The sequence below is a fragment of the Oenanthe melanoleuca genome, chromosome 21, assembly GCF_029582105.1.
Source record: "Oenanthe melanoleuca isolate GR-GAL-2019-014 chromosome 21, OMel1.0, whole genome shotgun sequence".
Taxonomy (NCBI): domain Eukaryota; kingdom Metazoa; phylum Chordata; class Aves; order Passeriformes; family Muscicapidae; genus Oenanthe; species Oenanthe melanoleuca.
This window is the reverse complement of record NC_079354.1, coordinates 2759663-2782904: the sequence shown is the minus strand read 5'-3', so window position 1 is coordinate 2782904 and position 23242 is coordinate 2759663. Positions and strand designations below refer to the sequence as shown.

Sequence of the window (23242 nt, the reverse complement as noted above, 5' to 3'; positions counted from 1 at the left end):
TGGTGTGTTTCAGGGCTCCAGGCAGAGGCAGCAGCTCAGCCCTGGAACGCTGTGCTGCTCCCATTCCAAACCACACATACTTGAGCAGTTACAAACGCGGCGGGGGAATCGCGGACGCGGCGGCGCAGAAAACACACAAACCCTTTGTCGTGTGGGGCTCTTCCAACCCCAAAGGAACAATTTGGCTCCTTCATTATAGAAGCATGTAAAACCCACACACCAAACAGAACATGAGTGCAAGGTTGCTTACAGATGGAGGTGGCATTTTGGTTCCACCCCTTCTCCCTCCCTACAGTACCTACATATTCTCAAGTACATTTGTTTAGCTAAAAAAAGTTTTGATCAGACTTTTGTAGACTGGAGAACTGTAGTAACTGAGTAACCTGAGAAAGGCTGGGGCTTTTTTCCCATTTTTCTTTTCTTTCCTCTTGTAAAATGTTGCTGGGTCAGAAACTAGACAGACTGTGTGTAGACACTAAAATAATTTCACAGTGCTCATCCATGACAACAGGATTTCAAAATCTAGTGGAAGCAAAAACATGGTTCAGCTCATCTGTCTTAACCTCTTCTCTTAACTCAGTTAACAAGGCAAAGGGAAATATTTCCCAAAGGAAACACAAGCCCAAGATCAGGGTGGCTGGAGATCCTCTTGCCCTCTCTCTCCCAGCTGCTCTCCAGTTTGGCAACTGTTGATGACACCTACTGTGTACAGGTTGTATCTCACAGAAACATGTCAAAACATGAATTTTAAGAATATGTGTTTCTTGAAACGAATTACAATAGACACACAGCTCAACCAGAAATCCAGCTAACAGCACAGACAGGTGTGCTTCTCCCCACCTTTACAGAAATCAGTCAACTTGTACAGCCACAAAATTAAGACATGCACAAACAAAACATTGAATTTTCTCAGGTATGCACTTAAGAGTTCTCATTTAATTTTGTGCATGCAAATATACTTACTAAATTTTAATCCTTGACCTCTTGGTTTTACAAATCAGGGTAAGTCCCAAATACATAAGACACATAGGTACAAACTTCCACTTTCAGAATAAAATCCACCTAGTGCCATTCTTCAGGCTTCCTGCACCTCACTCACACTTCACTGTTCACTGAAACCCTGATGTAGACCCTTCAGAATTCCAAGAGTGGCATAATAAAACACAGGAAATGGAAAAGCCAAATGGGAAGACAAAACAAGCAGAAAACCCAACATTTTTCAAACATTTTTCTCCAAGTTTTCTGACAACAAAACCTCCTTAGGGTTTTCTTTCACATCCTCAGCACACAGGTCTCATGTACATACAAGAGGACTTCTTGGCATAGTAATACAAAGGAAACTCTTGGCCACAAAGAGCACAAAGACCAGCCCTTTCAGAACTTGGTCCTTTCCCTCTGCCACACTCACAGTCAGTGCTAATGAACACTTAATTATTTTAAGCAAAACCATCATTACTTTGCTGAACCCACATTACACCAGTAACTGACCACAGGAAGAAGGCAAAGCATCTGTCCTGATGTGCTGACACCTCACAGCCACAGGAGGATGGGCACACAAACATTAAGGGCACACAGCCACTCCCTTTCATAACTGAGAACTTAGCACAAAATAAAAATTAAAATGCAGTGACACTGTATTGATGACAGAACTCTTCAAACCTTTCAGGAGCTGCTTTTCTACAGTGCAATGGAAACTGGAGGTAGAGCAGGGAGAACCCCTTCATTTCAGCTGCGTGTGGATCCAGTGGCATAAGTTTAATCTTGCTACATACAGCCTTTCTAAAAATTTTGTTTGGTGTAGGTTAATAATTCCTATTTTATGTTGCAGCTTTTCCAGGCAAATTTCACCCTTGTTAGAGTATCAAACAAATGCCATCTATTAAACAAAAAGCAAATGGAATGAAATGGGCTGGTAACAGCTCCTGTTAGCTCTGATTATTGCCTGAGGGAAGATAAGCAGTTCAGCAACTGCAGCAGGCATTAACAGGCAGTGTACTGTTAAATACTGTAGTATTATGGGTTAGAAACAGCAGTGGTGGCTGACCTGGGGCCGCTCAGGGTCGCCGTGTCCCTCACTGCCTGCGCCGTTTCCGAGGCGAAGTCCAGCGCTCCCGCCACGGGCTTGGTGACAGTGCCCACCAGCCCCTTCCCCAGGCCAGAGATGAAACCACTGACCCCTCCTTCTGTCTTCACACCTTCCACTGTCGACGTTATGACACTGGTCAGTCCTCCAATGATACCTGGCAGAGACAAGAGCAGCAGAAATGTCCAGAATTACTGACTCTAGAACTTACACCTCATCCACCTGACATTGTTGGCTCTGGAACTTACAGAACCTCATCCACCTGACATTATTGGCTCTGGAACTTACAGAACCTCATCCACCTGATGTTATTGGCTCTGGAACTTACAGAACCTCATCCACCCAATGCTCTCTGCCTACATGGTTTATTGTGCATAAACTTTCAAACTTGATTACATTAACCAATAACTTTATACTTTGTATAGGCAGTATACATATGCATATGTACAGACCGTATTATCCCACAGAAAAATATTTAATTCATCATTAAATATGTGTATTTAAATGTATTTCTATACTGCTTTGTTTCCAGCTGCACTTACACCAAGAGTCTTCATCTGTTGCACAGTTTAAGTGGTTAGTTAGGATGTGACAAAATATGATTACCACAATACAATTTGAGACAGAAAACAACAGAGTGCATTTCTCCACTGGGCAAAGTCAATTATTTTAAACTGGCCCTTTAAGTGTCTTTGAAGTAGTTTAAGTGACTTTAACTGTGATGCTGCCTACAGACATTTTTGTGCACATTTCCCTTCCTGAGAACCTCAGTGCTCTGAGAAATCAAGCACCTACTGAGGTTTCAAAAGACTTGGAACAGTTCACATTGCCTGAGAACACACTTTGGAGATTTCACATATCCATGATTAAAACATCAGTTTCTAGTGCCCTGGCTCAAGCACTCACCTGCCCAGCTCCCACCAGCCAAGGGCTCCTCTGAGGTCTGTAACTCAAGTACAGACCAGGCAGATCTAAACTGCCAAACTCAAGAAGCACCAAGTACTTAAATCTCTCCTCTTGAGCAACTATAGTTTATGATTAAATCCTGTCTGTTGAAATGTAGTAATTAGCAGTTCCTTTATTTTTTCAAAAAACTGAATGGGAAGCATTTAAAAATGCCACAGACTTAGGACTAGAACAGTCACACTAATTAATAAAACAACACAGTGAAGTGCTTTTATTATGAACTTTTCAGCAAAGATTCACATATTTTGGATTTCCTGTGCTTCTACAAATTTATGTCAGACTGTTCAGCACACTGGTGTGAGAGGAACCTTTCATGATTCATTTCACACCTACAGTGTCTCTGTGTGACCAAATCAAAAAGACTTTTCTCAGCACAGAAAAGATCCTCTTTTAGTGAAAGCCAAATCAGCTTTGCACAGGCTGCAACAGTTACACTGTGAGAATAACATTTAAACAAACTGAGCCAAGATGATGCAAAATATAAATATTTGATTTAAACTTGGCTTGTATTGATTTAACCTTCTTCAACAGATAAATCATGAACTAAATCGATGTGAAGTTCTGGCCAAATTAAAACTAGTCCACTAGCCTTTACACAAATAAATGTCTCTAGTTCTTAGTACTCTGAAAAAAACCCACAAAATAACCCAACTGGTGAAATGTAACTTTAAACTGATGCACCCATTCCAAGAAACTCAGGTTTCTGGAACTAAAAGCAAACATAAGAAAGCTACAACCCAGCCATACTATTTTTTTTAATGTCTGGCCCTCAAAAAAAACTGTGTGGGTATTTCATGCCTCTATAAAGAAATAGATGTTTTGGAAGAACTTTGTCATTTTAATTTTAGTTTGGAAAAAAAGCTTTTACTTCCAGTTACATTATAAAATGTAGTTTCTATTGACTTGAAAACCAAGCAATGCCCCCACCCTGACCTGCCAGCACTGAAACTCAAGCACAAAGCCTCTGATACTGCAGTGCCCAGGCTTCCACTGCTCTTTGCAATCTGACCATCCCTTTTAAGAGAGAAATGAGCTGCAGTTCCAGCTAGGGGTTACCATGTGCAAGTCCATGGATTCCAGCCACGAGGTGCTCCCCGCTGGTGGCAGCGTGGTACCGGATGTACTCCCGCTCTGTCTGGTGCCTGTTATCCATGGTCTTCCCCAAACCATCCGACAAAGTCCCAGCAAACTGCAACAGAAAACCTTTTCTGTCACTGGAAGAACAAAAGCTGTTTCTCCTAAGTAGATTCACTGCAGAAAATTCCTAGATCCTACTAAAGGAATGAACATTTATACAACTCATTTTGATACATAACAGAATCTGTGCAATCCTTTGGCCTTTTAGAAAGCTCAGAACTACATCAACACGTGCAGCTGGAATCCTGAGGTGACAAGGAGGTGCCTCAACAACTGTGGCCAAGCCAAAACAAACCAAGTCTGCAAAAAATGTACCAAAAGCAATGCCCATGATCCAACTGCAACCTCTCAAAACCTAAAAGGAATGTTATTTAGATATAAAGGTTTTCCTTTTAGACAACAAATGGGAGAAAATTCCCTGTGAGAAAGAAAGAAAAAAAAAAAGAAAAAATCCTGACCTCCAGCAAGTGTCCGCAGGTACCATACCAAAAGCTCAGGAAACCCTGACTGTGTGTGTGGAACAATGTGACTCCACACCTTGGGAAGTGTGGGGGAGGACTGGAAACATGCTCATGGATGAATGGGAACATTACAGCCAAACAGGATTTGTTCTGAGAAGCCTGACCATTGCTGTGTGTGAGTCAATGAAAAAGCACCAAATAAAAATGATCTACTGTGATCTGCTGACCTTTAGTCTGATGTAATCAGATAGAAACCAGAAGCTTGATGGAAGGAGGGAGGCAAGAAAAGGAGACAGAAAACCTGAAAGCTTGCCTTGTATTCAGGGTATTATTAGAGAAAAGGGCTTACAGAAGGAATTTTCCTGGAATACTCTCCAAAAACTGTTTTTTTATTTTGTGTAGTTGGACACCTCCTGTACCACTCATAACTACTATCAGCATTCGTATCTCCTTTCAAGAAACGAACAAACTTCATCCCCTCTCCACCCGTGTGGAACCAAAGATCATTTAAAGCTTTGTTGTGTCTTCAGCTGGGGCTGGGGAATGCACCAGGTGCCACAGGAATGTCAAAGACCCTCAGGGTGCTGAAGTCCCCGGTGTCCTGCATGGCCACAGCCCTTCAGCACAAGGACTTCACTGTGCAAGGACCAGCCCATGTCTCGTGGACCATCTCCTGCACCCACAGCAGCTGCAGTGAAACCCCTCCATGGCTCAGGTGTCAGAGGACAACAGACCTGGTGTGAAACCCTGATACACTCAAGATTACAAAAGAACTGGACAAACAGTTCATTTATGGGCTCAGTGCCATGATGAAGTTCCCCTCCTTTTTCTGCTGTTTCTTCCAAGGCTGTTTCTTTTTCACTAATGACACAATGTCCCGGGTTGAAACACTCCTTTCCAGCTTAAAGACAAACCAGTCCAGCGGCTCCAATTATCTAAACAATAGGGATGAAATCCCATGACCTTTCTTGTGACTTGATCATATGGAGACTAAACAGAACATAGTGGTCATGGACTGAGTTACTTCTGACCTTGTTGTGAACTTAATGTAGATGTTATTTTTAAAAAATTAGCCTAGAAATACAAACTGACCCAAAGTTATCTGTGAATCACATTAAAGGTTAGGAGTTTTTCTGGAAAAATACTTTGCTTATGAGGATTAGAGTAGTTGCTGTAAAAATTGAAAGGCTCAAGAGGTCTTCAAAATTCAAACCTCATTACATAATCTCTCAAGACCTGAAAATTATTTTTCAATAATGTATTTTGGAAGTTACAGTAGTCCATGACTGGACAATCAGCCAGAAGAGATAAACCAATTTATTGATGAGAATTGGTAATCTCTCTTTGCAGCTTTCCCCCTGCCCTGCACCCACACCTTCCAGCTCCAATACTCCAGCTCTTCCTGTGAATACAATCCAGTCTTGCCTCAAATACCCCTTCCTCTGTGACACAAAATTTGACACCTAATTGTCAACAGCAATTCTGCTTGTGTGTGGACAGAATTTTAATGCAATAGTGTATTTTTCTTAGGAGGAAAAAGAAAACAAAATCCCATGCACATAGTTTAGAAGTCAAACTCCATTAGCCATAAACCCAAAGTTAAACAGGGACATTTTTGTTTGTGTTATTTAGAAAATAGCACTGAATTATAGCTGTAAGCAAAACAATTTAAGGATCTTAATGTACCGAACATACAATGAAATGTTTCCATTTTGCCCTGATTCAGGTGACAAAATCAGAACTCAGCACAAGTTAGTTACAAAACATGAACTTCATGTTGAATCCCTTTTTGAAGTGGCTCCTCCTCCCCCCTCCCCTGGGACTGTTTGTTTCCTGGCCTCGTTTAACAAGGACTGAAGCCAAACTTTTGTCACCATCTGCACCATTTGTACCCAACCCAAGGGGTTTCCTCAGTGAGTGGGTCCCTCCCGAGCCATTTCCAGCTGGGAGCAGCCCCTTCTTGCTCTTCAATTAGAGGTGAAATGCCAGGGAAGATAAAACAAGGGGATGTTCCACAGGCATTAGCAAGTGATGGGAATGCCCACTGCTTCTGGCAATGGGGCACCTCACCCTTTCTGTGTGAGGCTTAGACTGGTGTTTGAATAAAGATTCAGACTGTGGTGTCAGAGTTACCCTGATTCCTGAACCACATCTATATCCATCCTTATCACTCACTACAGGCAACACCATCTGAGTGAAATACCTGCTGGGGATCACAATTTGACACTTCTTTTTAACTTTTCTGTGCACCTGAGAAATACCCTGAAATGGTTTCTGAAGTCAGTTTCAGCTAATAGGATTGTATCCACCTATACAATAAGGAAATAAAAATAAAAACCCCACAACTAACCAAAGACCTGCACAACACCTCCTGCACAGTCTGTCTAGGTTATAATCATTGTATTGAGAACAAGTTCCTCAGCTGTTACCTCAGGATCAGAAACCTAAGCAAGTACTAGAAATTAAAAAGTCCAATTTAAACTCTGAAGGGAGATTTGAACAAGTTGAAGCACAAAAGAAGACTTGCCTTTTCCCCCCAAGTATTTTGCTTTTAGATGATTCCTTTGGGGAGTGCAGTATCAGCTGCTGAGGCTGAGGTTTTAAGACTCGTGAAAGAGCAGAGATGGTGCCTTACTGAGCTGTTAACCCGGTCACACAGCAAATCGGCTCCAGATAAACAAAGGTGACACCAAAAGTGCGACCCACCCTTGTCTTCCTCAGCTTTTGTTAATAAGGTGTGACCTGATAACTTCAAAGCCTACTCAAGACCATGTAAATGCCAACATAACTAAACACAACAGCCTGTGGAACAAACATAAAACTAATCAAGGGACTTGTAAAAAACAGCTCCCTCTTCTCTACCCTAATTTTCATAATGAGTTCTTTTTCTACTTGCTGATGAAAAAAACAAATTAGTCACTTGGTCTTTTATCTCTGCATTTTTCCCATTTCAGAAATCCTTTGCCTTGAAACAGAACTGCAACACAACACATTTCAGCTAAGGGAAGTTACCTGTTTCTAGACCAAAAGGCTCCCAGTGCTTCTGGATGAAGCCAGAGCATAAAGCACACACAGAAGTGAGTGTTTTACTTGTCACCTTGGCCTTCCCAAATAGAGGGCAATAGGAGCCTTCCAGTTACTGATTAAAAGCTCTGTCATTACAGATACTTAAAATATTTCAACTTATCATCAGTATTGTTTAATGCTTTGCTGTATCCATTTTGCCTGGACAGAAAGAGAGCTCCTCCTAAAATCCCCAGGCAGCTGAGCATTCATCCACCTTCATTCACAAGGCACCCTCTGCCTCCTCTTACCCTTTCTGTCCCCAGTGCAGATGGTTCCTCCTGCATTTTCCTTCTAGAGGGACACTGATCTTTTCTTCCAGGTCTACACTCTAAAGACACTTGGATCCCTGGTTTTTGTCCCACATCAGTTCAGATATGATATGAAGCTACTGACTGCTAACATACTGCAAGCAGAAAACATCCCCCACTGCACTTCAGCCTACCTGCTGTAACAAACTCATCCTCCCAAGAAGGGTGAAATATGACATTTTCCTCCAAATCCCAGGACATTATGCTACCTTGCACACAATCTTTGGATGAGCATGCTAACAACTCTGAGCCCTTCACAACCATTGAAGATGTTACTGCCCTTCTGCAAGCCCAGGGCATGCAGGGCTCAGCCTCCTCCGCTGCAGACTCAAGTGAATTAATGATTCATCATTTCTTGTTTTACATTTACACAGTGTCAACAATCAATACTAGTTATTCACCAAATCTGCAAAAGCAGATGAAATACTATCTGTACAAGAAACTGATCTATGCATGTTTTGGGTTATTTAGTTTTTTGTTTTTCTTTTTAAAGGCACAATAATTAAGGAAGTTTTACCACAAAAGCCTCTTACCACTGACTACATATCCCTTGCTGTTTCAAGCAATAGAAGAAAAACAAAAACACCCATATACAGTGTTTGTGAACCAAAGCTGGTGCCAAACAATTAAGGCTTATGGGGCACAAAAAGAATTCAAAGCAAATGAGAATTCAGCTTTGGACTGCTTGTTCCCTCTAAGCCAGATGCATGAAGCACACAGCATGGAAATAAGGTTTAAGTAATCTTTTAAAGTCTTTTTAAGCTCTTGGCGCTGTTTGGTTCTCTAAGGACATCCCAAAAGGATAAATACACAATTATGACCCAAGTCCAAACATTCCATTGTAATTCTAGCACCAGAGAATGGTACATCTACAAATATTTTTGACTGAGCAAAGCAGAACATTCCAAGATGGAATGTTAAGGGAGAAAGTGATGAAATTAAATATAGATCACTTAAAACTTCTGTGCAAACCTCACAATGAGCTGTGTTTAAATCAGAAATAACAGGGTTTATTTGATTCTCATCTTTGCTTTTCAGAACTCATTTAGAGAGTTCAGTCCTTCGTGGTTAAGTTGTGTTGTAGCAGCATCATTAAAAATCACCTTTAACTCTACAACCTGCTAAAGGTATTTTAGAGGAAGCCAATTTTTGTCCTATGTCTGTCAGTAAATTACAGCAGTTACAAATTAAGCATTTGCCTAGCATTTTGAGGCAAAAATCCTCAGTGTACATATTCCAGGCTAAGGAGACATATATACACGCTGTTAGGATTTGTGGTTAAAAAAGGTCATCCTCAAATCTTGCTGCTATCCTTTGGAAAGTGCAAAAATCAAAAAGCCCTGCCAGATTCTTGGATATACACAAGGCCTGGGTGCAGTGGGACAGATAAAGTTGTCCAGTAAATTCTGCAGCCTAAGTTTTTCTGCTTTTACTGCAATGTCCCAGGATTGATATGTAATATATTTCTGTGACTTACCATGAAAAGAACTTTTAGAGCAGTTTCTTTGCTCATCAGTGCACACATTGTTATAGAGTGGATGCACTCTACAAACTGGCCATCAGCAGGCATAGACAACAAACACAGCTTCCTCCATTCCTATCACTGTGGTCAATGGTGTGTTATATAGGAACCAAAGAGTGAAAATGCTTTTATTTGGAAACATAACAGGTGTTTGTTTGTCAGGTTTTGAAGGCCTACTGGTCTGAAGCTGTTCCCCAAAATACTTTGGTCAGTCTCTTAAGAATTACTTGGGGCATTTTAGCAGGAAAGATTGTGAATTCAGTTACATTTATATACTCTAGACTTTTACAATTTTCTTTACACATCAAGACAGATCAAGTCAACTCTCCGAGCCAGTCCTAACCAGAAAGGACAGTTCAGGCTGAGCCCCCAAGGCATTTCTTACCCAGCCAAGCTGTGCAGAGAGAAACCAGTCCTGGCACTCTGACCACCACCGACACACTCTTCATTTAGAAAATACTAAATCAGCAAAAAGCGATAATCAGCTTCTCATTTTCAGAGCAACACAAACTTTGACCCTCTCCAGATTTCTGACAACCGCGAGGAGCCGGCTTTCCCCACTGAACAAACGCGCTCCTTGAGATTCCCCACCCCTATTCATGTCATATGCCCAAGCAAAGGCGCTTTAATTAGCTCACATCCCATCGTTAAGCGAGCTGCCTAATGCACGCTGACAGGGGCTGCTGGCAGCCCGGGGAGCGATTAGCCGCTGTCCCCGGGGAGCCGCTGCTCGCTCCCCGCCGCGCCCGGGCCGCCGGCAGCAGGTGCCCGCTGGCCGCAGTTTAGTGTTACAGGGCTCGGCGAGTGATCCCCGCAGGAACCGCCGCCTGTTTGCACAGACACACAAGGCAGTCAAAAGTCCGCAGCGTGAACTTGGAATGACCCCAATTGCGGAGTCACTGGCGGGTTCATCTGGAGGACAACTGTGCTTTATTAAACAACTAATACTCTTAACAGATAATTCCCCTCCCCCCCAGCCTTAACTCTTACCAAGCCTGAAGGTCTTAATGTTTGTTTATTTTTTGGGGGAATGGAATTATTTGCCCTCCTTCAGCCCCCCTCCTTAAACCCCTCAATATACTGAAAAACAGAGAAAAAGCCTGAAGAGATCCAGTACCTTGAGTTAATAGGTAACAACAAAGTATTCAGAGAGGCCACATTAGGTTTGGTTTTAACATGATCTTTACCAGCTCTCTTTATTTTGATTTCCAAAAGCATTTCCATCTGCACCAACTTGCAGCACTTAGGCTCTTTCCAGACAATTTCTTTTTCTGCCATCACCAACCTGTGACCACACTTGGTATCTGAAAGAACCTCCTACTTAAAAACTAACAGGTTTTCCATGTTCTACTAGATATTTTGAAGGAAAGCCCATGCAAGCACATTAATTGGACCTGCCACTGTGTCTGTGTGTAAACAGTGAACAACTCTGAGCTGTTTGGATCCCTGGTACAGCTTGGTCTTCTCCCCTGGACATAGAAACACTATTTTCACTCCTCAGGGATGCACAGCTAAGGAACTTCAAGTTTAAGTCTGTACTGTTTAACATTTTCTACTCAACTCTACAACTTTAAATACACAGTAGGGAGGTGCAGTCAGCCATTTATCAAAACTGAAATGATTAATTTCAAACCCATTTTTTATCCTTTAGATGCCAATGCTGGTATATGGGATAGATGTGCCTGTTCACCTGACCTGTAACCACTCAAAAACTTCAAGTTAAAACTAAATTTCATTTAATCTATAATAAATGCTTATTTCCAGTGTCACAGTTCATGACTTGGCAACTCTTTGCATACCTCATTTTAAATTCTCCTTTGCTCACTGAATTCTGCAATGAGTCAGCAAAACAGGAACAATGCATTTCATTTTACAGGAAAATCAGCTGGTAAACCCCTTCAAAATGAAGCTCTAGAGCAGGTGTAAAACTTTTAACCTCACTAAATCTCTCTTTTTTCAATTGTCAAATGGTCACCTGTACATTCCTCTATTAGCTGTGCATCTCCATGTGTGCAGTTGCTGCATTGTTACAGGACTCTCATTGCCAACTGAGCAATTTCTCCTGGCTAAGGCTCATTCAAAGCTGCCACCAATGTGTCACTTTGCTTTTGAAAAGGGAACATTTAGGACATTGAGTCCACATTAAACCAATTCTTCCCACAGAATATATCACCATTTCTGTTCAATCCACCCATTTCTCCACATAAAAATACACTGGAGTAAAGTGTGTCCACTTTGTGCAAGAAGCTTTGTAAAGGAAAAGCTGAATTTAAACCAAATTGAGAAGAAAACTTTTAGCCTAGATGCTGGCCACACACGTTTTATCCCATGGTACAAATGAAAACCAGGAAGAACAAAATAATACTTCAAACTTCTCAAAGATGGTCCTTTATCCCAAAACCTCTTTCAAAGATACTAATTACACATACCAGATGTTCTGCACATTAAAACTGACACTTTCCATGGCTTCTGACTGCCACTAATTGCTCATAAAACTTGCTGTCTTTTCAAACGAGCAGGAAATGGGGAAATGGCCTCATCTGTAATGTTCATCCAGTACTCAACATTTCTGCCTGGAAATTTCAATTGCTTTCCACCTCATGATCTGCACATTTTGATACAGATTCTCACTGCTCATGTGAACTGCATGAACTGTGGATATCTGTGGATGAAATGCAAGTTAAAGTAAGATAATCTGCAGTGCCACCAGGACAGGCTGCAGGAGCCTCTATGCTACACTGGGAAAGATAAAGATTACACTGAAGAGAATGCAGAAATAGCTACATTTGACTCAAACTGTATAAATCACTTTTGGAATAGAAAATATGGTAAATGCTGCTAAATCCCAGTACTTGAATACCTCAACTACCCTTTGTAAGGGATGACTGCCAGCTTTCCTGAAGGAAAACCTGAATTCTACCCTGTAAGGTTGCCCAGAAAGATGACATGTATTCCAGCCTTCCTCCCCTTTATCCAGTGAGATTGACAGTAACCACACACATTCTGCTCCTAGGAGTTAAGGAGAAGAGCCAGGAATCAAACAAACATCATTAAAATATAGAGTGGTAGGACACTCAGCAAACTTAGAACACAAACACCACCATAATCTTTCTACAGCATCACTTGATGATTCTGTTTAAGACTCTTCTGAGGAAAACACCACATCTATTTCCTTCCCAGGCTTCATATACAAAGGAAGTTCCCTGACATCAAGATAGGATTTTATTTTCTGCTACTTCCTTGCCAATTTGAGCTAATGTTGCCAGAGCTGAACTGCAGTTACTCCAAAGATGGGAGAATGGCAGTAGTTCTTCCTTCAGAATGGTATCAAAGAGGAGTGGTTGGTTAAATGAACTAAGAAACTTCAAACAAAAGGGAACCATCAGCTTTGTTTTAGAAACCTCTGTCTTTGGGTAGAGCCTGCTCAAACTGTACCTTCCTTCTGTGTTCTGCTACAGCACTTCTCATCCTATTTACTGCCAACTTTGTTAAAGTTAACATTCATGCAAGTTAAACACTAATTCAAGATTTGTTTTTAAATAATCCCTTTATTACTTCCTCTTTATTTTCCATTCAGTTATCTTTATCTTCCTGTCATTGCCAACCACTTGAGATTCTACTTTGATTTATCTTACAAGAAGGGTTAAAACTCCCATTTTCCTTTGTGTTGCTTTCATGCTCCTGCTCTACAAAATCCTCCACACCAAACACTCACCAGGAGCATCCTTACTAGGATTAAAGTTTTGTTACCTGGTTCTAACACCTCACCTCTTTTCCTACCTCTGTTAAGCCCCTAAGCACCTCTGCCATCAGCCTGAACTCAGTTGGAATAAATAGATGGAATCAAAGTCCAGAGCAGAAAGTTCATTAACCAGAAAAGAAAACAGACACTCAAATGCAATTTGCTGCAACTCCACTCTAGGGAAGTTTTGGCATCTCAGGTGCCTGCTCCTGGAAGGAAGCCTGTCTCCCAGAACCCTGCAGGATTCCCAAAAACCTAACAGGGAAATGCAGCTGTGACTGATGGTTTACCTTTCCTTAAGAAGCCTAATTAAACTGGAAACTTCAAAGTTCAATATGAAAACTAAGCTCTTTCATGAAGTTCATTAAATTCTTTTTCTCAAGAGGAAGGGAGGTACACACCAATTATTTCCATGCTATATCCTAACCTCAGAATCATAACAGCTACACTACTATGTGCCCATAATACCTAAAAGATAAGAGAATTCATGGTAGAGGTCAGACACATTAAATACAGAATTGACAAGTTGTGAATCTTTTCAGTCCTTTACCACTATGTCAGCAACACCTATTTGCTAGCAATAGATACAACCACACTTTTCCACTTGGAGAACACAAGCTACAGATAGTTTTGTTCAGCTGCTAATTCAGTGTTCAATATTAATTTCTAATTGAAACATCTGAAACAGGAACAACTTAGGGTTTAGTTCTATCATGCCTAACAGGGGAAATAAAAAAAGTATGGATGCAAAGAATGTGAGACATTTCTACGCATATGGCAACTATAGAAGGCTCCATTCAGAGGGAATGAAATTCCCTCTGGTGTCTATATTTAGGATCAAAGAACTTTTTAAAATACAGAACTTGGAATCTCTAAGGGATAAAAACTACAAAACTGTCTGTAGTGAACTTTATTTAACCTAAGGTTTTGTGCCAATTTAAATACACTGCAGCTCTCCACTTGAAAGAAGGCATTACCCACTGCGTGCTCTGAAATGCATGGAAAAGCCATTACAGGGATAATCAGCACAACTATAAAATAGAAAAGCAATAAAATGACAAAACCAGATACAACTCCAATAGCTTACTTCTCAATTCAGCTGAGCAGTGTTACTTTTAAAGCCATGATTATAGCTTTACTCTTTGTTTATCTATCTACTCACACCTTAATAGCTAACTCATCTTAAAACCTAGGACAGATTTTTATTTAAAGACACTTCATAAGTCAGGTAGTCAAACAACCAGAAAGGAAATTTTTCCCAGCCCTCAGTGCCTGTGCAGGACACAGGCTCCTCTAGGTTTGGCTGCTTTAGTTACCAGATCCACAAAATAAGCTGCAAAGACAAAAGCCCTCTGTGGCACAGCTGAATCAAGTGAAAATTTATGCAGTGAAAATATACCTAAAAAAAACCTTCCTGGAGCACCAACAGCAAGATAAAAGTGACCTATTGTTTCAGTTTTGTTTCTCTTGACTAACTCAGATTGTTTTTTCTCTCCACATAGTTTTCTTTACTAATACTTTACACATCCTAGACACACTCACAGGGCACACACAAGGTAAAAACAGAAAGCAAAAGACAAATTTCTATGTTGTACCATGAACACAACACATCCCAAACTGTACTTGAAATGCCATTTTTTAAATCTGATGGACATTCCTGGCTTAGTATTTGAGCAGATTTAAATGGCTGAAGCAATGCAACACATAAGGAAGAATTAAACCTGACTTTTTGAGCCTTTTTTATCATTGAGCATTTTCATTGTCTTCTACACAGCAGAATTAAGATTCAAGCTTTGGAAGGAGGATTCATCAAGGAGCTCCACAATGTACTACTAAACCTTCTGAAATTATGGATTTCTCTCCTTGTTCCAAAAGGAGAAACACATAAACCATATAAAAAGCTTTGAAAAGGGAACTGTGTGGGACTTGCATCACAGAGACATTTCTGATAATATCAAGGAGAAAGAAAAAAATACCTGTGAAGACAAATAAATAGTACATGGGGTGATTTTCAAAGGTATAAATGGGAAGCAGGCCCTCAGCTCCTGTTGAATTTTGAAAGGAGTTCAGCATCCAACTGCCCTTCTGCCTTTGAAAATCTTCCTTCACAAACCCCTTGGTTACAAATGACTCCAAAGTTCAAAGAATGACCTTGCCCTTGTGGGAAACAGAGGAAGGCTCGTGCCTTTTAAAGGAAGATTTATGAGACTGTTGCTGCAGATGTGACTGTGATGAGGAAACAACACTTTATAGAAAGGAAACTCTAAAGAAACATACTCTATTGGGTGGAGTGGATGGGTCACCAGAGACTACAACCACGAGGACAAAACATGGACAAAAGTACTCATTTGCACACAGATACAGCTGCCTTCCAGAAGCTCAGCAAGTCTTCTACCAGACTGCTTGTATTTGCAGTGCTGAGAATCACAGCACCACCTACTAGGTGGTGAAGGCAGGAATATCAACAGAGTATTTTGTTTGAATTTTTCTTGAAACTCTGCAAAATAGGCTAATGGTAAAAACAAGATAATTCTGACAGAAAATGTGCATGTCATCTTTCCTCAGGGCTCAGCTCTCTGGGTCAGATCCAGCTCTGCACTTGGTGATGGACTAGGTTTGATAGTGTTAGTCTTGAGCTCTCTGTAATTACACAGGCTCTGCATTTCACATCATCTGAATCACCTTTTTTCACTAAGGAGGGAAAAAAGCAGATTTCCTTGTATACAATTAAGTGGAAAAGGTTGTTAAAGGATGAACCCTGACAATACACATGTACAAAATTACACATCAGGAAAACGATAATAACAGAAAATAAAGAATTTTCACAAAACCAAACTTACCAACTTACCTTGTGTCAAAAAAGCATTACTGCAGTTGTACCCATGAAGGGACTCATGCTGACACACCATGTATGTAATAAAACATTTCAGGAACATATGTTTGCTAAGTATCAAGTACAGCATCAACCATGATCCAAAGTGCTTCCTGTTTCTGACTCCTGCCTCAGATCATCCCTCTCTTGGGCACTAAATACAGTTATTTTCACTGATATAATTGAATTCCATCAGCTGTTATCAGGAAGGACAAAAGAATGTTCACCATGCAGAGACTTTGTAATTAAACTACAGATAAATACAAAGCAATTTAGAAATTCCTTAGTTTGTTGCTACGTGGCACAAAACCCCCAAACCTCAAGTGCCAGCACAATAACTGCTATTCACATTAGCTTAATCACTGCTCAAAAATAACAGCTAACAACTCCTGTTATACTAAATAACTCCTTAAATACACTACCTTTCTCTAGTGCTCTCTCTATGTAGATTATATACATAACTTAACACTGCTTTGTTCATTTGCATGTAAGAGCAAATTACTTCTCACTTTGGTTAAACTGTTGATTCAGCTTGCAAGTATCTGTACAGCAATAACAGTTCATCACTGACTCCTGTTTCTGGCATCCCTGGGATGTATAGAAAGGATTTAAGAAAAACAAAATCTACACTTCAAATACCATTTTTACAAAACAAACAGGACATAAAGCAATTTAAGCATGGTCAGTAGTTCTATTTGACTTCTTGCCTATTTTTTGCTTATTGTTATAGCAAACTTTCATATCACAATTTTTACCTTTGCAGCAGAGTTTGATACTCCATGAGTGACATTTCTGATGAGACCACCCACATTGCCATACTTTATAAGTCCACTAACACCTTCTGAAACATCATTCAGTAGACCCATAGGGTTGCCAAGGAAATCCACAGAACCTAGAATCCTCGCTGCCTGACTCAGCAGCTCCTGTAAAATCAAGAGGAGGAATGAAGTATTTCTTATTGATCACATAACACCAGCAAGGGTGATGGAAAGAAAATAAACATCCCACCCACAACAGAAGCTTATGCCAACCCAGGTAAGTTTACTAGAGAAATCAACACTCAAATACCAGTAAAATTAACAACAGTTTCATCTTAAAATGCAGAGTATTCTTAGAATTATTCCAGGATACTACCTCTGCATACACCAAAGAAGCAACACAGCACTAACATTTCATAGTCAGGAAAGGGTTCCCACATGTTCAGTGAAGAACTCCCCAGCCAAGAGAAGCTCAAGCTTTGCCACAAGAGGATCTCCACGACACTGACCTCCCGGAAGTGTTTCAGAATGTCATTAATGATGAACTCCTGAGTTTCATACGGATGGACCCGAGTGAAAGGATCCAGATTAATCACAGCATCTTCAAATCGGATCAGAGGGAACCCCAGTGTGCTTTTCAATGCCTGAGGAAATAAAAGATATTGCCATTGTAATTCTTCTCTCTGCTTCTCATTCACAGCATCCTTTAAATGGTAACAAACCAAAATTCTCTGAAGCTGCTGGAGTTCTCTACCACTGCAGAGTGGACACTTTGATACAGAGAGCAGTCACCCATAGACTTGTTAATTCTAAGCATTGATAACTTCTTAGCACTGCATTTCTTCAGTAACTCAAGAGTCAATAAGTTTCCAATGTAATCTGTTTCCCACACTTCACAGGAATACTTCAAACCAAAATGTGTCTAAGATTCCATATATAACTTTGCTATATTGTTCTAATGTTCAATTAAACTCTAACCCTAAATGAATTTCCTTGACAAAACTGGCTATTTTCCACCCTGCTGAACTTCTGTGAAGGGATTAAGTGTCAGGATGAGCTAGAATAACATACATAATTTCCTGTAAGCCTGAGGCCCGTTTATGTGGTCTAAAGAAATTCTTTAAACTAGCTTTTCCCATTATTTTTCAAGGAAGAAAACAAAGACTGTAATTAGCTCATAGGCCATCTGTGCTTTGTACAATTTATACATAAAAATCCCACATTTAAGGTGGACAAGCTATACATCTAAATACAGATACACAAATAAATACATAAATAAAATAATTCTGAAAAAATATAAGAAAATTAGTTTTTTAAGACAGAAAGAGGCATCTTCTTCTTCAGGTCTTGATAATGGCATCTGCACACTCACCAACATCAACTTTGAAGAAGGCAAGAAGCTTCACACTGATGTTTTATCTTTACACATTAATCACCAAAGCTGCCTGGTATAAGGAACATGAGTTTTTGTGCCATCTGCAGGCAATTAAGGCAACTTACAGGTCTGAGTGAAGTTTGCAAGTAAGAAAAGAGCTATTTATTTTTTCAGTAAATGGATGACCAACCAGAGTAGTCCTCATTATTCATTTGGGTAGGAAGTAATTTCCTGTTTAACTATCAGATATTATATGAGGCAACTTTGTTAATACTGGTACCTAATAAAAATAATCTGTCTACACCAAATTACCAGACAGCCATGTCCAAGCCAGAAACATTAGAGGTAGTTAGAAAAACTTCCACAAAGGCTCTACTGTGATTATTCTCTCCCTCCTACTCTGAACTCTCCTGTGCTACAGGACTGAATTGAGCTCTTTCTGTGAAAGTCAATATACAGAATATGCAGGGACTGTTAACATTGTGGGAACAATGTATGTGCCAAATTTTCTCTTGGGAATGCTGCTGGTGGCTGCCAAGATGGATCCATGTGCAATCCTATTCCAAGGGTGCTGGGAAATCCAAACAGAACAGTGCACAGTGCTGGATTCTTAAAGGCACTCACCACTAGCTCTGCTTCCTCAGTCTGCATTTCAGCTAATGGAATTACAAGGGTTCTCATGTTGAAGCTGAAGTGCAGCTACATACTCAGGACACTGCTGCTATCATTTAGCAGTAAGGAATATCACAGCTAAGAAATATTATAGCTAGGAATATCACAGCCAAGGAATATCCCAACTAGCTATTGAACTGTCCTCAGCACAAGGATTCTGTAAAAATAATACAATAATGTAGGATTGGTGATCTTCTGGATCATCTTGGTAAGACTCCATGACAGACATTCATGACACAACACTAAACTTCTTCAGAAGCTTGCTTGTCATGATGTCCTTCATATCAAGGACAAAAAAGCCCAGCTGGTGTCTCAGTTTTGGTTTTCTGAAAAGGCAGCAGCTCAGTTCCTCCATAAGGGGTTTTTGTGGTTTGGTTGATTTGTTTTGTTTCAACTCTTCCACCTTGGAGGGGAATAATTGTATTAGCTCAGAGAGAAGTGAAGTATTTCTGACTGAAATGTTAAATTAATAATTTTTGAAGTGGATGATTTAATTGCTTCCACTTTGTGTCAGGAAGGTCCTAACACATGATTTAGGAACACTGGATGAGATTATGCTTTGGCCATAACCTGGAATCCCTGGTTCACTTACCAACTGTGCCAGATATATGACCATATGAAAAACACCAGACTTCCCACCTATTTTAAGTTCATATTCAATCTCAGTTCACTTTAATTTTTGACTATATTGCACAGTGTTCGTGCAAATTCTCCAGTTCCAATGAAATAACATTTTTTGGATGAAAACACTCAGAGCTGTCCTGCCTTTCTGTTCTCTAAGTTGAATAACTTTTTACATTATGATAGTAATTCCCTTTAAGCTCTTTATACTTCCATTATTGTAACTAAGGTCTTTTGTAAAGCAGTGAGTCATTAGGTCCAGTTGGCTGTGCTTCAACTGAAATTACAAAAATGAAGGATTATTACAGAAGAGACTGGAAATTATGCTGATTAAATGTACCTTGAGATCCAAAGGGAGCTTGTTGGAAGTCAAGACACTCAACTTGATTTGAGGCACGCTGATTTTCAGATTTTCAAAGTAGTATCGTTTTTGTCCTCCGCTTTGTTCAACAACCTTCTCGTGGAGGTTTTCATCATAATTTTCAACCTCTGCATCCAGACAAAACACAGGAATCAGAACCAATTAAAGATAAATAAATATGGGGTCAGGAATGCACATTCTGTTAAGAGTTAACAATCCTCTGCACAAATAAAAAGTATGTGTGACCGCTGGTGTAGCCAGCAAAATTACTCATGCCTTGTGACACGAAGTTGACCTCTGAGGCTCAAGAATTTTTGTCAGATCTCTCTGCATCTCTAAAACCTGTTATTTGAGCTTTCAATCTCACTTCTAATTTCTCTTTATCAGCACTCAGAAACAAGGAGATAACACATGACTATGCAACTTTCCTATTGTGCAGCCATGCTCTTACAGAGTGCTTTCCTCCCTCTACTTTCTCTACAATTCCTTACACACTTAACTAGGAATATAATGTACAAAGCAAGCTTTCAAATATTCACTACACAATGGACAGCATGCCTACATGGAGGGCATCCAGCAAATCAATTTTCATGGAGAGTAACTCAAATTCAGTCGACATTAACAGGCTCATGTTATTTGTAAGAGTACCTGGGTGGTGTGAGGAAGCAGGGCAAAGACAAAAGATCATCTTATGAACTCAGACTTATGAACAATAAAACATGCTAACTAACTAAATGAGGAAATTATTTTTGTCTGAATCTAGGATGATATCAGCAGATAAAATACAAATGATGTACAGTAAGTAAGGGAAAAAAAAGAGCAAAAGGAACAGGGCAAACCAGAACAAAGGGGAGATTAGTTGAAAGGCTAAGAGCAAAACTCCAAAGTTTTACTTCTTCATCACCAGAGATCTAAGTTTTTAAGTCCTCTGTGAAATGCAAAACAGTTATTTTTCCAGAGACAATTCAGAGGATAGTGTGGATTAGCAAGACAGAACTCTGGAGCATCATTTGTAGGCTTGGCCCCATTTGGAATAATGCCAAAAATAGTTCTTTTCCTGTGACAGTTATTATGTAACAGTACACAGGCTACTGCATAATAGAAGTGACTTTTTCAATTGCCACTCCAAAACAAACATTTCAGAAAGTTTCCAAAGCACAGATAAACACTAAAATAGGAGGATTAGAATAGCATCTATGAGATCAGAAGATTGAAAAGGTCTGTCTTGCCTCAGTGAATGAACAAAAACTTACATTACAATTAAAACCAGGGGTATGGATGCCACAACAAAGGTCAGACAAAATTTTCTTGCACTGAAGCAAGAGGAACTGCCCAAGGAACAAATTAACACAGATCCCACTTCTAGCCCTGGGTTAAATAAACAAACTAAACAAATCACTAAACAAATTGGCTTGCTAAATTAATGACACAGTTTCTTTTATCCCAGTTCAGATGAATGCAAATACAGGAACTGAAAATGAATACTGAACTCCTTCCAGAGACAGGCTGTCCAGGGGCCATCACCTGAGCTCTACAACAGGCACAACACCCCTGAACAGCTGCACAGGGGCCACTGAGGCATTTCCAGCTCTGTTCAAGAGTGGGAGGTCCCACACAGCCAAGAGTGTGCTGGTGTTTTCTACTTATTTTATATGCAAAGATCATAGCAAAGATATAATACTTCTGTACACTGGAAAACTGGGCTGTGCAATTTTATACCACACCTGATTCCGACTGGTCATAGCCAAAGAAACTCAATAGCTTCAGAAGCAGTTTCTCCTCAATTTGAACTGTGAACTTTCGGGCAGTGATCATCAGATGCTACAGAGATAAACAAGTCTCAGTTTACAGCATTAACACCAGAAATATAATCCATGTAAGCTATTTAAAAGGACAACATGTTCTATTTCAATGGAATATTTTCAGTTTCATGGATTTGTAGCAAGACTCCCACCTTCAAAATGTCTTTGGTAGTTTTCTTCACTTCAAGTTATCAACAACCAGTGATGATGATTTCAGTTTTGTGGAAGGCATTGTGCTTTATTATCTAATCCTAACACTTAAAAATCTTAGCTGCATTTCCAATACTAAAATCAGCTGCTTTTCAAAACAGAGTCAAAATACATGTGCAAAGATTCCAAGTGAGAAAGTAAATCTTGACAACCAACTCAGTTTTGCCCTCACAGCACATACCACAGTTGGTGGATAAATTTACAGCCAACGTTTCCAAACGGCTGCAGTGCACAGAACTGGGTTTATCAGCAAGATAACAGCTTATCAGAGAGAATTTATAACCTTGCACTCAACTCCTGAAGAGCAAAGCATAGATATTCTGGTTCACTGCACTACAGTTCTCAGGAGAGAATAAGTGCCTTGAAAAGTAAGGTCACAGACATGGACAGACAGGGGTCTGGACTGACTTGTCACATTTTTAAACATACTTATTACCCTGTTCATCACTGTACTGTAGCTTTAAACACCATGAACTTGAGAAGGTGGACACTGCATCCTTTAAGCTTCAGAATTGATTCAACAAAGTGTACTTCACAAACCACCAAATCCAGATTACAAGTAAAAATTAAAACCAGGAAGGGTCGTTTAAGCAAAGTAATATCTATGTTACGCAAACAAAACATTGTGGTTTACCTTGTATATATCAGTCAGTGCATTTTTACTGGGAAATTTCATGGCATTGACTTGCACAGCAGGCCCAAGGTCCAGGGGCTCATTCTCACTCACCCTGGGTGTCAGAAAGAGCACAAAAGGCCGTGTGGTGCCAATAAGTTGGTTGTCCACCTACACAATGGACAGAAAACAGAACTGAAACTACAATGGTATTTAAAAGTTAAAATCTCAGTCACAGCTATAAACATCTTTCAAATCTACTATGAAAAAAACAAAAGTGAAGAAGACCCATGAATAAATGAATTTCAAAACGGCAAATACCTGTATATCATGCACACTGAGCTCTAGCATCTGACTGGTGGAGAGCTGAGTGTAGTGGACATAAATTCTGGTGAGGCTTGCAAACACAAGCTCTTCAGGGACTTTGTTGACCAAAGACAATCCTATTCCACCTTCCAGTTTCACAAGCACCTGAGAAAAGAAGGGGAAAAAACCCACCACTAACAAACCAACACTGAAAAACCTGTGATATCAAAGACACATTTCTGCAAAGAAATTATTTTTTTAGGATCATCTCCAGAGAGACTGAGCAGCTCACTGACAATTAATCTCAGAATCAAGAGGGTTAAGGTATATTAACCCAAATTCTAAGAATGAGAAGTTTTAGCAGGAA

General features: G+C 40.0%; 1 protein-coding gene across 5 annotated transcripts in view; it reads right to left on the bottom strand.

The window, feature by feature from the left end:
- The window catches only part of VPS13D (vacuolar protein sorting 13 homolog D), a 93621-nt gene that overhangs the window by 18723 nt on the left and 51656 nt on the right, over positions 1-23242 (bottom strand). For all 5 annotated transcript variants that reach the window (XM_056507906.1, XM_056507907.1, XM_056507903.1 and 2 more), the window contains 8 exons: positions 22891-23040; positions 22591-22740; positions 21669-21765; positions 19924-20072; positions 17425-17559; positions 16913-17080; positions 4106-4238; positions 2045-2240 (listed from right to left, as the gene is read on the bottom strand). In XM_056507906.1, the coding sequence (XP_056363881.1) occupies positions 2045-2240; positions 4106-4238; positions 16913-17080; positions 17425-17559; positions 19924-20072; positions 21669-21765; positions 22591-22740; positions 22891-23040 (1178 nt within the window). The remainder of the gene's footprint in view (positions 1-2044; positions 2241-4105; positions 4239-16912; positions 17081-17424; positions 17560-19923; positions 20073-21668; positions 21766-22590; positions 22741-22890; positions 23041-23242) is intronic.